The 13,313-nt window shown below is 45.2% G+C and overlaps 1 protein-coding gene across 1 annotated transcript in view; it reads left to right on the top strand.

The window, feature by feature from the left end:
* The window catches only part of LOC142203685 (uncharacterized), a 33,610-nt gene extending 22,103 nt beyond the window's left edge, over window positions 1–11,507 (top strand). Inside the window, exons 2-6 of the mRNA XM_075274677.1 lie at window positions 2,620–2,928; window positions 6,247–6,547; window positions 7,787–7,967; window positions 10,908–11,118; window positions 11,319–11,507. Coding sequence (XP_075130778.1) covers window positions 2,632–2,928; window positions 6,247–6,547; window positions 7,787–7,967; window positions 10,908–11,118; window positions 11,319–11,507 — 1,179 coding nt within the window. The 5' untranslated portion in view covers window positions 2,620–2,631. The remainder of the gene's footprint in view (window positions 1–2,619; window positions 2,929–6,246; window positions 6,548–7,786; window positions 7,968–10,907; window positions 11,119–11,318) is intronic.
* Window positions 11,508–13,313: the final 1,806 nt, after the last annotated feature.

The raw sequence follows: 13,313 nt of genomic DNA, 5'->3' as shown, positions 1-13,313 counted from the left end.
ACTTGTCAAATTGATTTGGTACCATGGTACTATGTGTCCCCCGAGCAAATACTGCTCTGGGGGGGCCCTGTCATGTGGGGGGTTGTGCAGGACCTAGCAAAGTTGGATACCGATGACCTTTCCACAAGCTAGGTCTTCAGTATCAGATCAGCCCCATCAACTGTTTCAACTGCCAAAAGCTATTTACCAGGTATACAGCCGAAACCAGCTCTGTTCCTGTTGAAGTAAATGGGAGCAGAGCTGCGTTTCCTGGCTCCACAGTAACAGTGTACAGAGTTTCCATACACTTCATACAACTTCCTGTCCATACAGCGTAACCGTGGCAGCGGCAACTGCAGCTCTAGCCAAGCTGGTTCTGGCCATATACCTGGCATACAACGTCTGGCGTGTGAAACAGCTGGATGGTGTACGTAGGGGCCACATAACAAAGTTTTATCTTGGACGCCCCACACGGTATAACTCCACATTTATATACACTATAATTTCAGTGGCCCCCTCACAAATTATGATTTGTGATGATTTTATGATTATTGTCCCATAGCGGCCCCTTCACAAGGTATGATGTCCCATAGTGGCCCCTTTACAAGGTATATTGTCCCATAGTGCACCCTACAGTGTTAGGTGCAAAAATTTTGGGCTCCATAGTACCCCAAATTTTGGTGTTTCACCATTCATAAACTATCATTATACTGTGACTCCAGAGGGTTATATCAGCGTCATTAGCAGGGAGCAGTGGCGTAACTACCGCCATAGCAGCAGGAGCAGCTGCCACAGGGCCCGGGACATTAGGGGCCCGGTGACAGCCGCTACCGCTGCTATCATTATACTCGGGGGTCTTTTCGGACCCCCGAGTATAATGATTGGTGGACCGGGAGAGGTAAGAAACATAAAAAACACTGTTACTTACCTCTCCACGATCCTACCAGGCCTCCTTCCTGACGTCCTTTCTGACGTCACATGAACCCGGCCTGCATCCCGGGGCATGTGACGTCCGACGTCATTGAACAAGGATGGCAGCGGAGGCCGACAGCATAGGAGCCGGGGGACAGGTAAGAAACAGTAGCTTTTTATGTTTTTATTCCCCCGGGTCTCCGATTATTATACTCTGGGGTCTGAAAAGACCCCAGAGTATAATAATTGTTTATGTGTGTCCACAGTGGGACATAATAGTGTGTGCAGGGGCGACTATGGGACATAATACTGAGTGCAGGGGCCACTATGGGACATAATACTGTGCGCAGGGGCCACTAAGGGACATAATACTGTGTGCAGGGGCGACTATGGGACATAATACGGTGTGCAGGGGCCACTAAGGGACATAATACTGTGTGCAGGGGCCACTAAGGGACATAATACTGTGTGCAGGGGCCACTAAGGGACATAATACTGTGTGCAGGGGCCACTAAGGGACATAATACTGTGTGCAGGGGCGACTATGGGACATAATACGGTGTGCAGGGGCCACTAAGGGACATAATACTGTGTGCAGGGGCCACTAAGGGACATAATACTGTGTGCAGGGGCCACTAAGGGACATAATACTGTGTGCAGGGGCCACTAAGGGACATAATACTGTGTGCAGGGGCGACTATGGGACATAATACAGTGTGCAGGGGCCACTAAGGGACATAATACTGTGTGCAGGGGCCACTATGGGACATAATACTGTGTGCAGGGGCCACTAAGGGACATACTACTGTGTGCAGGGGCCACTAAGGGACATAATACTGTGTGCAGGGGCGACTATGGGACATAATACGGTGTGCAGGGGCCACTAAGGGACATAATACTGTGTGCAGGGGCCACTAAGGGACATAATACTGTGTGCAGGGGCCACTAAGGGACATAATACTGTGTGCAGGGGCCACTAAGGGACATAATACTGTGTGCAGGGGCGACTATGGGACATAATACAGTGTGCAGGGGCCACTAAGGGACATAATACTGTGTGCAGGGGCCACTATGGGACATAATACTGTGTGCAGGGGCCACTAAGGGACATAATACTGTGTTCAGGGGCCACTAAGGGACATAATACTGTGTACAGGGGCCTCTAAGGGACATAATAGAGCAGGCAGGAATGTGGAGGAGGTAGTCGGTCAAGGTCTTCGGCGTCTGTGTCGGTTGGAGGGGGGTCAAAAGTTCGCCACGAGGCCCCGCCATTCCTAGTTACACCACTGGATTGGGCTATTCAGCTAATATGCCATTGGTCCCTAAGGAGTTGTTGGTTGTTTAGTGTCCCAAATACACCTGACTGATTCCCTTTAAAGGTCAGGAAGGGTAGAAGAATAATCTGGGCACTTTCCATGCTGGCTGCTCCTTACCCAGCTTGGTTAGATTGACAGGACATTTACTGTACATATGTAGACAATGACCTAGCAATCTAGCCAAGCTGGAGAGATGGTAGTGGGCCACTGAGATGTCTATAACTAGGGAGCCTGTTGGGATGTCATGCTGCCTCTGGTCAAGGCACCATGATTCCCCTGATGGGTTCCTTTCAACCACAAACTACTTACCTTTGTATGATTCCTGTTTATATAACAGGTAAAATGATTTGTGATAAAATGTTTTGTGTTGTCATACAAACTAAAGCATAGTATATAACTTCATATTTTTCAGGTGCTTCTAACAATGTCAGCGTGTGATGATGTCTTAGTGTGCAACTTTCCCAAATGCCGGGGGAAATTATCTAGCCGTGCCTGGGTAACAGCTTGTTCACATATTTTTTGTGAGCAACATGGCAGTGGGCAATTTACTCGAACCCCTACTGTTTGCCCAGCGTGTAACAGTACTCTTTCTAGTAGAATGGATATTAAGCACACTGAGCTTAACCCTGCAGAAGAAAAGAAAGCCATTATGTTGGCTGGATTACGTCCTGAGATTGTTCTAGATATATGCTCTCGAGCATTAGTATTCTGGACTTATCAGGTAAGAGGGAACAGATCACCATATCAATTATCAGCACAAACCTATTAGTTTCTTGGATTTTACCATCAGTTTCTCTGCTTGTTTACAAGTACCTAATTTAAAGAGATTCTACCATTAAATCTCTTTTTTTGTGCTTTAGACGTCAGAATAGCCTTTAGAAAGGCTATTCGTCTCTTACCTTTAGACGTGGTTTCCCGGCGCTGTTCCTTAGAAATACTGGTTTTAACTGGTATGCAAATGAGTTTTCCACAGCAATGAGGGCGGGCCCCAGCGCTGAAACGGCGATGGGGGTGGCCATATTTGGGAGGCCACTCTTCTGGCTGGCAGCCATTTTTGGGAGGCCGCTCTTGCTCTTGTAGTTCAATACAGGAGCGTACTGCGCAGGCGTCGGAGGTTGGACCAAGACGGAAGACAGAAGAGGCGGAGTTGCAGCTGAAGATGGAGGCTTCGCTGGAAAGAGCTCTCAGGCAGCAGTGAGGACGCCCCCATCGCCGTTTGAGCGCTGGGGCCCGCCCTCATTGCTGCGGAGAACTCATTTGCATACCGGTTAAAACCGGTATTTCTAAGGAACGGCGCCGCAGAGACTACGTCTAAAGGTAAGAGACGAATAACCTTTCTAAAGGCTATTCCGATGTCTAAAGCAAAAAAAAAAAGTGATTTATGGTAGAATCCCTTTAATGATATTACATATAAAATGGGTTTTTACAGGCTTTGTTGTTTTTTAATATTGATTACCTCTTCTAAGGATAGGTCATCAATATCAGATTGGTGGAGTGTGACACATAGCACTCAAACTACTCAGCTGGCCTCAGGGTATGGCGCCCTCTGTTTCTGGCTCTTATAAACAGTATAGTACTGATGCCCAATAGCAGCTCAGAACAGCTGATTGATGAGAGTGTCGGACCCCCACCCATCTGAAATTGATGACCTGTTCTAAGGATTTGTTATCAATGTCAAAAACTCTCCAAAGCCCAGAAACCACTTAAGGCTAAGGCCCACAGGGCATCCCGCAGGAAACGCTCTGCGGGAAAAACTGCCGGGGCAACGTGTCAAGTTCTTACCACAGTGCTTTAGACAGAAAATTCGTAGAGGTTTCCTCTGCGAACTTTCTTTTACAATTATACCTATGGAGAAACCAATGGCGTTTCCGTAGGTATAATTGACATGCTGTGATTTCCAAAACTGCGCCGATTCTGGAAATCGCGGCATGTGCACACCGCGTTGTGTACTGCAAAGTTGGCATGGGATTCGCTAGAATCCCATCCACTTTGCCCTGACTGTAAAACGCCACCGTTTATGCTGCAGGCAAATCGCGGACTTTACGTCCCATGGGGCCCTGGCCCTAAGGCTGAGGCCCCACATTGCAGCAATGCAGCTTTTTTTGTTGCAGATTTTGTTGTGTTTTTTTAAAGTCAAACCCAGGAGTGGATCTAGCAGAAAGTATAGGACTTCCGATATATTTCATTTTGTAGCCATTTTTGGCTTTGCCTCAAAAAAACGCAGCAAAATCTGCAACAAGAAAAACTATGTTTCCGCAACGTCGAGCCTTAAGCTAAGGCCTGACGGGCCAAAACCGCCGCACTAAAGCGCTGCGGGAACAACCGCGGCTTGAACGCATCGCGGTTCTTTCCGCAGCGGTTTGAACAGAAAGTTCACAGAGTTTTCCTCCACGGACTTTCTGTTGCAATTATATCTACGGGAAAAATCATGGCGTTTTACAGTACTTTCAAAGTGGATGGGATTCATGCGAATCCCATGCCCAGTTTGCAGAAAAAAAATCACAGCATGGACACGCTATGATTTCCAAAACCGATGCGGTTTTGAAAATCACAGCATGTCAATTATATCTACAGAAATGCCGGCGGCTTTCCCGCAGATATAATTGTAACAGAAAGTCCACAGAAGAAAACTCCATGAACTTTCTGTTCAAAGTGCTGTGGGAAGGACCGTGATGCGTTCAAGCCGCGTTTGTTCCTGCAGGGCTTTAGCGTGGCGTTTTCACCCTGTGGGGCCTTAGCCTAAGGCTAAGGCCCCACGTTGTGGAAACGCAGCTTTTTTGTTGCAGATTTTGTTGCTGTTTTTTGAGTCAAAGCCAAGAATTGCTTCAAAAGGAATGGGAAATATATAGGAAACTCTTAGACTTCTATCTTCTGCACAATCCACTCCTGCGTTTGGCTCAAAAAAACGCAACAAAATCTGCAACAAAAAAAGCGGTGAACTAATTATCATACCAGTAAAAACCGGTATTTCTAACGAACGGCGCAGCGGAGATCACTTCTAAAGGTAGGAGACGAATAGCCTTTCTAAAGGCTATTCCGACATGTTATCCAGAAAAAAAAGTTTTTTAATGGTAGAATCCCTTTAAGTTAGCCATTAATAAAGGTATCAACTACTGAAGACTTCTCTCAAAAAAATTTTTATTTCATATTCACTGGCTAACAAAGATATTTTTCCTTATTTTTATGAGTAGGAATTGAAACACCATGTCAGTAGCCTGCTATCTGACTCTTGCATTAAAGTATGGCAGCAGCGAGATCCTGTAAGATAATTACTGATTTCAGACCCCATAGCAATATCAAGGCAGGGCTTAAGAAGGGAGTATATTGGCTGACTTGCCTTTGCACCTAGATGTAATCTTAGTCACCTTATAGGTCTGTTTAGGCCCCGTTCACACAGGGCAAGAGAGGGGCGGATTTTGGTGCGGAATCCGCCCTCTTACAATGGTGGTCTATGTAGACCGCATGCCGCTAGCGGAAAAAAGAAATGAGCTGCCCTTTCTTCAGGCCGGTTCCGTGGCTGAATCAGCTGCGGTGTCCGCCTCATGACAGCACGCTCCGGACTAGGCCCATTCATTTGGGCCTAATCCGGAGCGGAAAGCCACGATAGGAGGCCGTGCACTGCACCAGCATTCTGTCGTGGCAGCCGCAAGGGAATATGCACACACGTAATTGCGTGTGAACTAGCCATAACCCACTGGTCTGTGGGCCAATCCAAGCCTACACATCTGAATGACATCTACATTATAGGGAGTAAGGGTGGTATTACACAGGTAAGACAAGCTTACTGCAATGATAATGATGTCTATCAGTGCTCGTCTGCACCTTCCAAATACACTGCCTGATGCAAAGTACATGTGGGATGTTTTCTCCCCCATTCACATGGATTGGTTATCGGTAGCCTATGATTGTTAACACGGGGCTATTTGTTGCCAATAATCTAGCATGATGGATAAAAGATGCAATCATATGTCTATAAAGCCAACACAGTCCAGTGTCATTGACTCTCATCACATAAGTCATTCTGTGAATTTGTAATCAGGTTTACCAGGAGCGATTGTACCAGGAATATAGATACAGCCAGTCAGAAGGACATCTGAAGCAATTGGAAAAACATTATAACCAGCAAATTCAAAGCAAGGATTCTGAGTTAGTAGCCATGAAGGGAGAAGTGAATTCTCTAAAGAAAATCCTGGAGGAATACAAGACAAAATACAGTGACCTCTCAGAGAAGCTGATGGAACGAAACCGACTGTATAATAAGTTGCAGGGGCTGTATGACGGATTACGGCTCCACCATATTGCGATGTCTAACCGAGAAGTGTCTACAAGTAGAGAGAGAGGTAAGCAGGACTAGTCTAGGTCTTATGGATTTACAATGGGTAATATTAGTGTAGAGGATTAAAGACATAGGAAACATTGTTTTTTTTACATATTTTCACCTGGATAGGTTAAATCAATTTGAATATAGAAATTTCTTGGCAAGTGCTGAACTTAACAGTATAAGAATGACCTAGTGTACAGCAGACGATCCCAAACTGTTTTATCTTGAATACTGCATTGGTCCAGAGACAGTAAGGAAACATTTACTGAGGAGAAATGTTATGGGTTTTTTTTTCTACAGGAGGTCTATCTAGTTAAAAGAGTCCTACAAAAGATACAAAAATTTGCTCAGATTTAAAGATTATATTTTAGTGGGAGATTTGAACACCCGCTAACATGGCCATACACAAGATGGATGTTGGCCAGACCTCACCAATATCAATTGGAATAGCTGACCATGTAATGTGTATGGGCTCTCAATAGTGCTAAATCTTGACGAAATACAATTTCACCATGCCCAATTATTTTCTTCTTAAAGCGTACCTAAGCTTTTGAATAACTTTTCATTTTCTGCTAGCATTTGTGACATGTCGTAACAAATTTTTTAACAAATTTTGGCTGCTTTCTATGGAATGCTGTGCTTCTGTATTCTTTCCCCAGTTTCTCTATTGCAAGCTGAAATCTATGAGCTGCTTTTTAACTTGTGAAGACTCCTGGAAGCTGAGACTGGAGGGGGTCACTTCAATCAGTTAAAGTAGTTATCTAATTTTTTATATTGATGGCCTATGTTTAGAATAGAGACCATCACTATGAGATCTGCGGTGATCCAACACCTGGGATCCTCACAGATCAGCTATACTGAAATAGCGCACCTGTGGTGTTTTTCTAATCCTATCCACACATTGCAGAAAAATACCCGCAGCGGAGATGCTACGATTTCTAAAACTGTTGAGTTTTTGGAAATTGCAGTAAGTTGATTAAACCTATGGAAAAGTTGTCAGTTTTCCTATAGGTATAATTGAAGCAGAAAGTCCACACAGGAAAACTCTGCGGACTTTCTGTGAAAAGAGATGCAGGAGAAACCACAATGTGCTTCCGTTGCACTTTTTCCAACAGCGCTTTTTGCTGTTGCCCGCTACATGGGGTATTAGCGTAATAACTAATAATTATACTAACTGAATTATATTAACTAAGTAACAACTAATTACAAATATATACACATATGTAGACCTAGCTAAGTACAATTGTTTATTCTTTAGGACGCACGTGCCACGCTGCAAGAACACCACCTTTACAATTAAGTGATGACGACTGTCATACTGAGACTCTCTTCCCTTCACCTCCTATTCGTGATCCTCGAAGCACTACACATGGCTCCCCTGAAATGAGAGGAGACCCGCAGCACTTGGCTTCATCGAGGGGTTACAGAAATGCAAGAATGTAAACAGAAGCACCTTTTGGAAATGTGTTCACACCTTCAGTTACATATAAGTTCATATAGATGCAGAAATGTGTATATACGCATTTGGTTTTAACCTAAGCATTTGTAAGTGTTTTCAGTTGAAATGTTATCTACCATAATAGATTTAAAGAGAATTCATTGCATATTGGTGTAATAGACTATTACAGAACCAGGTTTCCTTTCTGTAAGACTATGATGGCAGGTTTAAAGCTTATTGACTTACGTAAGATAAAAACTACTCAGCAATGGAAAATTCACAAAGCCAGGGAAAATACTGTGGTTTGCTCATCTCTATTAAATAAATTCCTCGTATCTGACCATGGCAGCATGAAAGCCTGATAGGCTCCTTTGTTACAAATAACCTTTAGTAGATGTTTGGGAGAGAAAGCAGATTTATTCATTGAGTCTGACTTGGTTTCACATAAGAACCTAGCAAATTTACAGAGAAGGAAATAACTATTTGATCCTTTGCTGATTTTGTGAGTTTGCCCACTGACTAAAACATGAACAGTCTCTAATTTTAAGGGTAGCTTAAAGAGGACCTTTCATCAGATTGGGCACAGGCAGTTTTACTGTATATACTGCTGGAAAGCTGACAGTGCAATGAATTCAGCGCACTATCGGCTTTCCCGATCTGTGCCCGGTGTAAAGCGCTATCGGTCCCGGTACCGTAGGGCTTTACAGTCAGAAGGGCGTTTCTGACACTCAGTCAGGAACGTCCTTCTGCCCAGCAGCGCCTATCGCGCTGCACAGTGTGAGCGGGGAGGAACGCCCCCTCCCTGTGCTCACACAGCTCGTCCATAGACAAGTATTATCAGGAGAGGGAGGGGGAGTTCCTCCCCGCTCCACAGTACAGCGCGATAGGCGCTGCTGGGCAGAAGGACGTCCCTGGCTAAGTGTCAGAAACGCCCTTCTGACTGTAAAGCCCTACGGTACCGGAACCGATAGCGCTTTACACCAGGCACAGATCGGGAAAGCCGATAGTGCGCTGAATTCAGCGCACTGTCAGCTTTCCAGCAGTATATAGAACTGCATGTGCCTGATCTGATGAAAGGTTCTCTTTAATTGTAACAGTGAGAGATAGAATATCAACAATAAAATCCTGAATTGCCAAAGAGCTCAATTTTTGTCTCCTCTGACCAATCTGGATGACTCTGAGAGTGATTGGGAGAAGGTGCTGTGGTCAGATGAGACACAAATTGAGCTCTTTGACATTAACGCAACTCGCTGTGTTTGGATTAACAGAAATGTTGCCTATAACCCAAAGAACACCGTCCCCACTGTCAAGCATGGAGGTGGAAACATTATGTTTTGGGAGTGTTTCTCTGCTAAGGGCACAGGACTACTTCACTGCATCAATGGGAGAATGAATGGAGCCATGTACCGTACAATCCTGAGTGACAACCTCCTTCCCTTCACCAGGACATTAAACATGGGTTGTGGCTGGGTCTTCTAGCAGGACAATGACCCAAAATATACAGTCAAGGCAACAAAGGAGTGGCTCAAAAAGAAGCACATTAAGGCCATGGAGTGGCCTAGCCAGTCTCCAGACCTCAATCCTATAAGAAAACGTATGGAGGGAGCTGAAGCTCTGAGTTTCCAAGCAACATCCTCAAAATCTTAATGATATAGAGATGATCTGCAAAGAGGAGTGGAACAAAATTCCTCCTAATATATGCGCAAATGTCATCATCAACTACAAAACCGTCTGACTGCTGTGCGCGCCAACAAGGGTTTTGCCACCAAGTATTAAGTCTTGTCTGCCAGAGGGCTAAAATACTTATTTCTCTATGCAAAATGCAAATAAATGTATACAATGTGATTTTCTGGATTTTTATTTTTGATATTCTCACTGATAAAACTAATCTACCCTTAAGAATATAGACTGTTCATGTCTTTGTCAGTGGGCAAATTTACAAAATCAGCAAGAGATCAAATACTTTTTCCTTCACTATTTTAAATCACCAAGGAGTGGACGTGATCTGGTGACACATTTTTTTTTTTAAATTGTTTATTTATGAAAATTTGTAACAATAAAGAAACACAACATGTCTACCAAGCCAGAGGAGATCACAAAGAACAGTACAATAGAAAATGACGAAATTACAAATGGTAAACTAGGTAGAAACAAAAAGAAAAGGGGAGACAGGGAAGACAAACACAAACCAGACAAGACAAGGCTGGGGAAAGGGAGGGAGAAAAAAACAGAAGTTCCAGAAGGCGGTGGAATTACAGAGGCTGGGTGGCCCAGAACGAGTCCCACAGGTCCCAAACGGTGTGAAACCGCTCCTCCTCATCGTTAAGCACGGCTGTTAGGTATTCCAAGGAGCGCGCATTCCTGATCCTGCAGTATAACTCCTCCAGGGATGGGGGTGCTGACTGACGCCAATATTTAGCAATCAAACACTGGGCAGAAGTGAGAAGAAACAGAAAAAGTCGCAGGGCCGGCTTGCGCAGTTTCAGTGGAGGGAGATTAAGGAGATAGGTTTTAGGGGATAGAGGGAGGCAAATGCCGAGAACCCGGCACAAAAGGTCCTGAACCTGAGTCCAGTAAGGGAGCAGGGAGGGACAAGACCAAAACAGATGAAAGATGTGTGCAGGGCGTGCACCACATCTCCAACAGCAATCCGGAATAGAGCTATCAAAGGAATGGAGGAGAGCCGGCGTGTGGTACCAATGCATCAACATTTTAAAGAAGTTTTCTTTATGAGTCACACAATTCGAGGTCCTGAAACCCCTGCTCCAGATAAGGGACCATTCTTCTGTCGAGATAGGTTGACCCAGATAGACCTCCCATCGTGTCATATACGAGTGTGCAGGCGGGATATCAGGTGAGGGGTCAGATAAAAAGCGATATATATTGGAAACCAGTCCTCTAGTTCCAGTGCTAGCTTTACAAATTCTCTCAAACAATGTAGGTACAGGTGCCACAGGACCCCGAAAGATAAAAGAAGCAAGGTGGGAAATCTGAATATATGTGAACTCACTGGACCCAGGAAGGCCAAAGCGGGATCGCAATTCGGCAAAAGACAGCAAAGAACGAGTCCTATGATCAATAATATCAGCGAGCCGAAAGAGGCCCGCCTTCAACCAAGGGCCCGCCACAGGCCCAGTGAGTCCAGGCGGAAAGTGGGAGTGTAGAAGGAAGGGCGTCATAGACGAGCTGGGGGAAGAAATAGGGAAACGGGACAAACAGGAGTGCCAGACATCCCTGGTAAGTGCCATGGTACCCAACAAGCTAGCTCTAGGGGGCGAATATGGATTAGACCATATCAATGAAGCAGGATGATGCGGAGCCAACCACAGCTTCTCAATCTCCATCCACTTAGAATAGGCATGAAGAGCAGACCAGGCCGGAATCCTACGTAGCTGAGCAGCCCAATAATATAACACCAGGTCAGGAAAAGAAAGCCCTCCCCTCGACTTCGGAGTCATCATCAGATGTCGCGAAAGCCTATGTCTCCCTCCGGCCCACACAAACCGAAGAAGCGAGCCCTGCAGCGCCCGAAGATCCTTAAAGGGGTATTCCCACCTCACATACTCAGCAGTCTTCACTCTTGTAAAATCTTCTTTCTTCCTGGTTTCTTGCATCATTTGGTGGGCGGGGTTTCACAGGCAACCTGCCGTTTAGCCCCGCCCCCAAATTCACGTGTAGCTCCGCCCACCCACATTGGACTATGAAGTACAGGCAGCAGCAACTCCATTCTGTGTTACATACAGAGACTGCCTGTCTCTGCCATAATGAGCACAAATGAATTAGCTAGCCTGATAACTGGGAGAACAGAAGAAATGAAAGCAGCTCCTCTATCTGAGTGCAGGACCTAGGTCACATGGTGCAGACACAGGATTAGCTAGATACACAGGCTCGCTCCCTGCACTTATCCCCTCCCCCCTGAGAGCAGCAGATACATCATTTGACTCAGGAGCAGCTAAGTCAGGGCTGTGGCCACAAAAAATTGAATAAAGTAAGATAGTGGACAAACAAAGCAGTTTTGCTGAAGCAGTGTATTTAGGAAAAGTCTTACATCCACATTAACAAGCAGCATAGATAGGATCCTTGTGATGGGACAACCCCTTTAAGAGGAACAGGAATCGGGAGGGTCTCAAACAAATATAGCAATTTAGGCAGCACGGTCATCTTAACCGCAGCTATGCGACCAAAGAGGGACAAAGGCAGACCCCGCCACCTGGTAAGATGGGCCTGAACATGCCTATAAAGTGGAGGGAAATTCGCCTGATACAATTGAGAGAAAGACCCAGTCAGATGTATGCCTAAGTATTTTAAGGAGGAGGACCTCCACGTATACGGAAAGGAGGCCTGAAGGCCAGCCAAGGTAGAGGGGTGAACGCGGACGGGGAGCGCCTCAGTCTTAGAAGTATTAACCTTGTACTGGTGACACATTTATTCAGATCATAAATCGTCTGCCACTATATAGAGGACTAAGTGATATAATATGTATTGCTCCTCACAGAGCCCGAAAAGACCTGATAGGTTGACGACAATTACATACACCTGAAGCTCGCATCCACCGAGACATAAAGCATGCTCAAGAAAACACTGTGGAAGATGCCCAACCACTATCCAAACAGCTCAGTGGCAAGAGAACTGACCAAAGAATCACAGAAAACCTGCTCAAATCCCCAGCCAGACACCAAAGACTTGCAACCATTTTATAAACATCTCAGATCCTGACAGCATTATACTGTGTGGGGGCCACTGTGGAATATATTATACTGTAAAGAGGCCACAATGGAGCATATTATACTGTGTGTGGGCCAATGTGGAGCATTATACTGTGCGGGGGCTGCTGTGGGGCATATTATACTGTGCAGGGACCACCACTGTGGCACATATTTTACTATGCGGGGGCCACTGTCAAGCAATATATATATATTTACCAAATGCCAAAAAAAATCAAGAATTTATTGTGGTCCTGAATTTTTCTCTGCATGACTGCAATGATGATATATGGAAGTGATAACAATATTACAGCCAAAGGAGGAAGGTTATTGCGTGAGTACTAGGAGTGTAAAGATGGCTGCTGAGGGTGTCATGGGTGGGCTAGGCTAGTTTGGGAGGGGATAGCAAGAGAGGGAGGCGGAGCGAGAGAGGGAGGGGTAGTGAGTCAGTTCTAAGTGCAGACCAAGAAATCATGGGAGTCATAGGAATAATAATAAATTTCATTTATATAGCGCCAACATATTCCGCAGCACTGTACAATTTGTAGGGTTCAAATACAGACAAATACATAACAAAGAACGTCATTTCACACAATAGGAATAGGAAGATGCCGACATAAACAAATGCAGAGCATGCTGGGAGC

The sequence above is a fragment of the Leptodactylus fuscus genome, chromosome 1 (assembly GCF_031893055.1).
Source record: "Leptodactylus fuscus isolate aLepFus1 chromosome 1, aLepFus1.hap2, whole genome shotgun sequence".
NCBI classification, from domain to species: domain Eukaryota; kingdom Metazoa; phylum Chordata; class Amphibia; order Anura; family Leptodactylidae; genus Leptodactylus; species Leptodactylus fuscus.
Note: the sequence above shows the minus strand (reverse complement) of the source record. Positions and strands in the feature narration are given on the sequence as shown.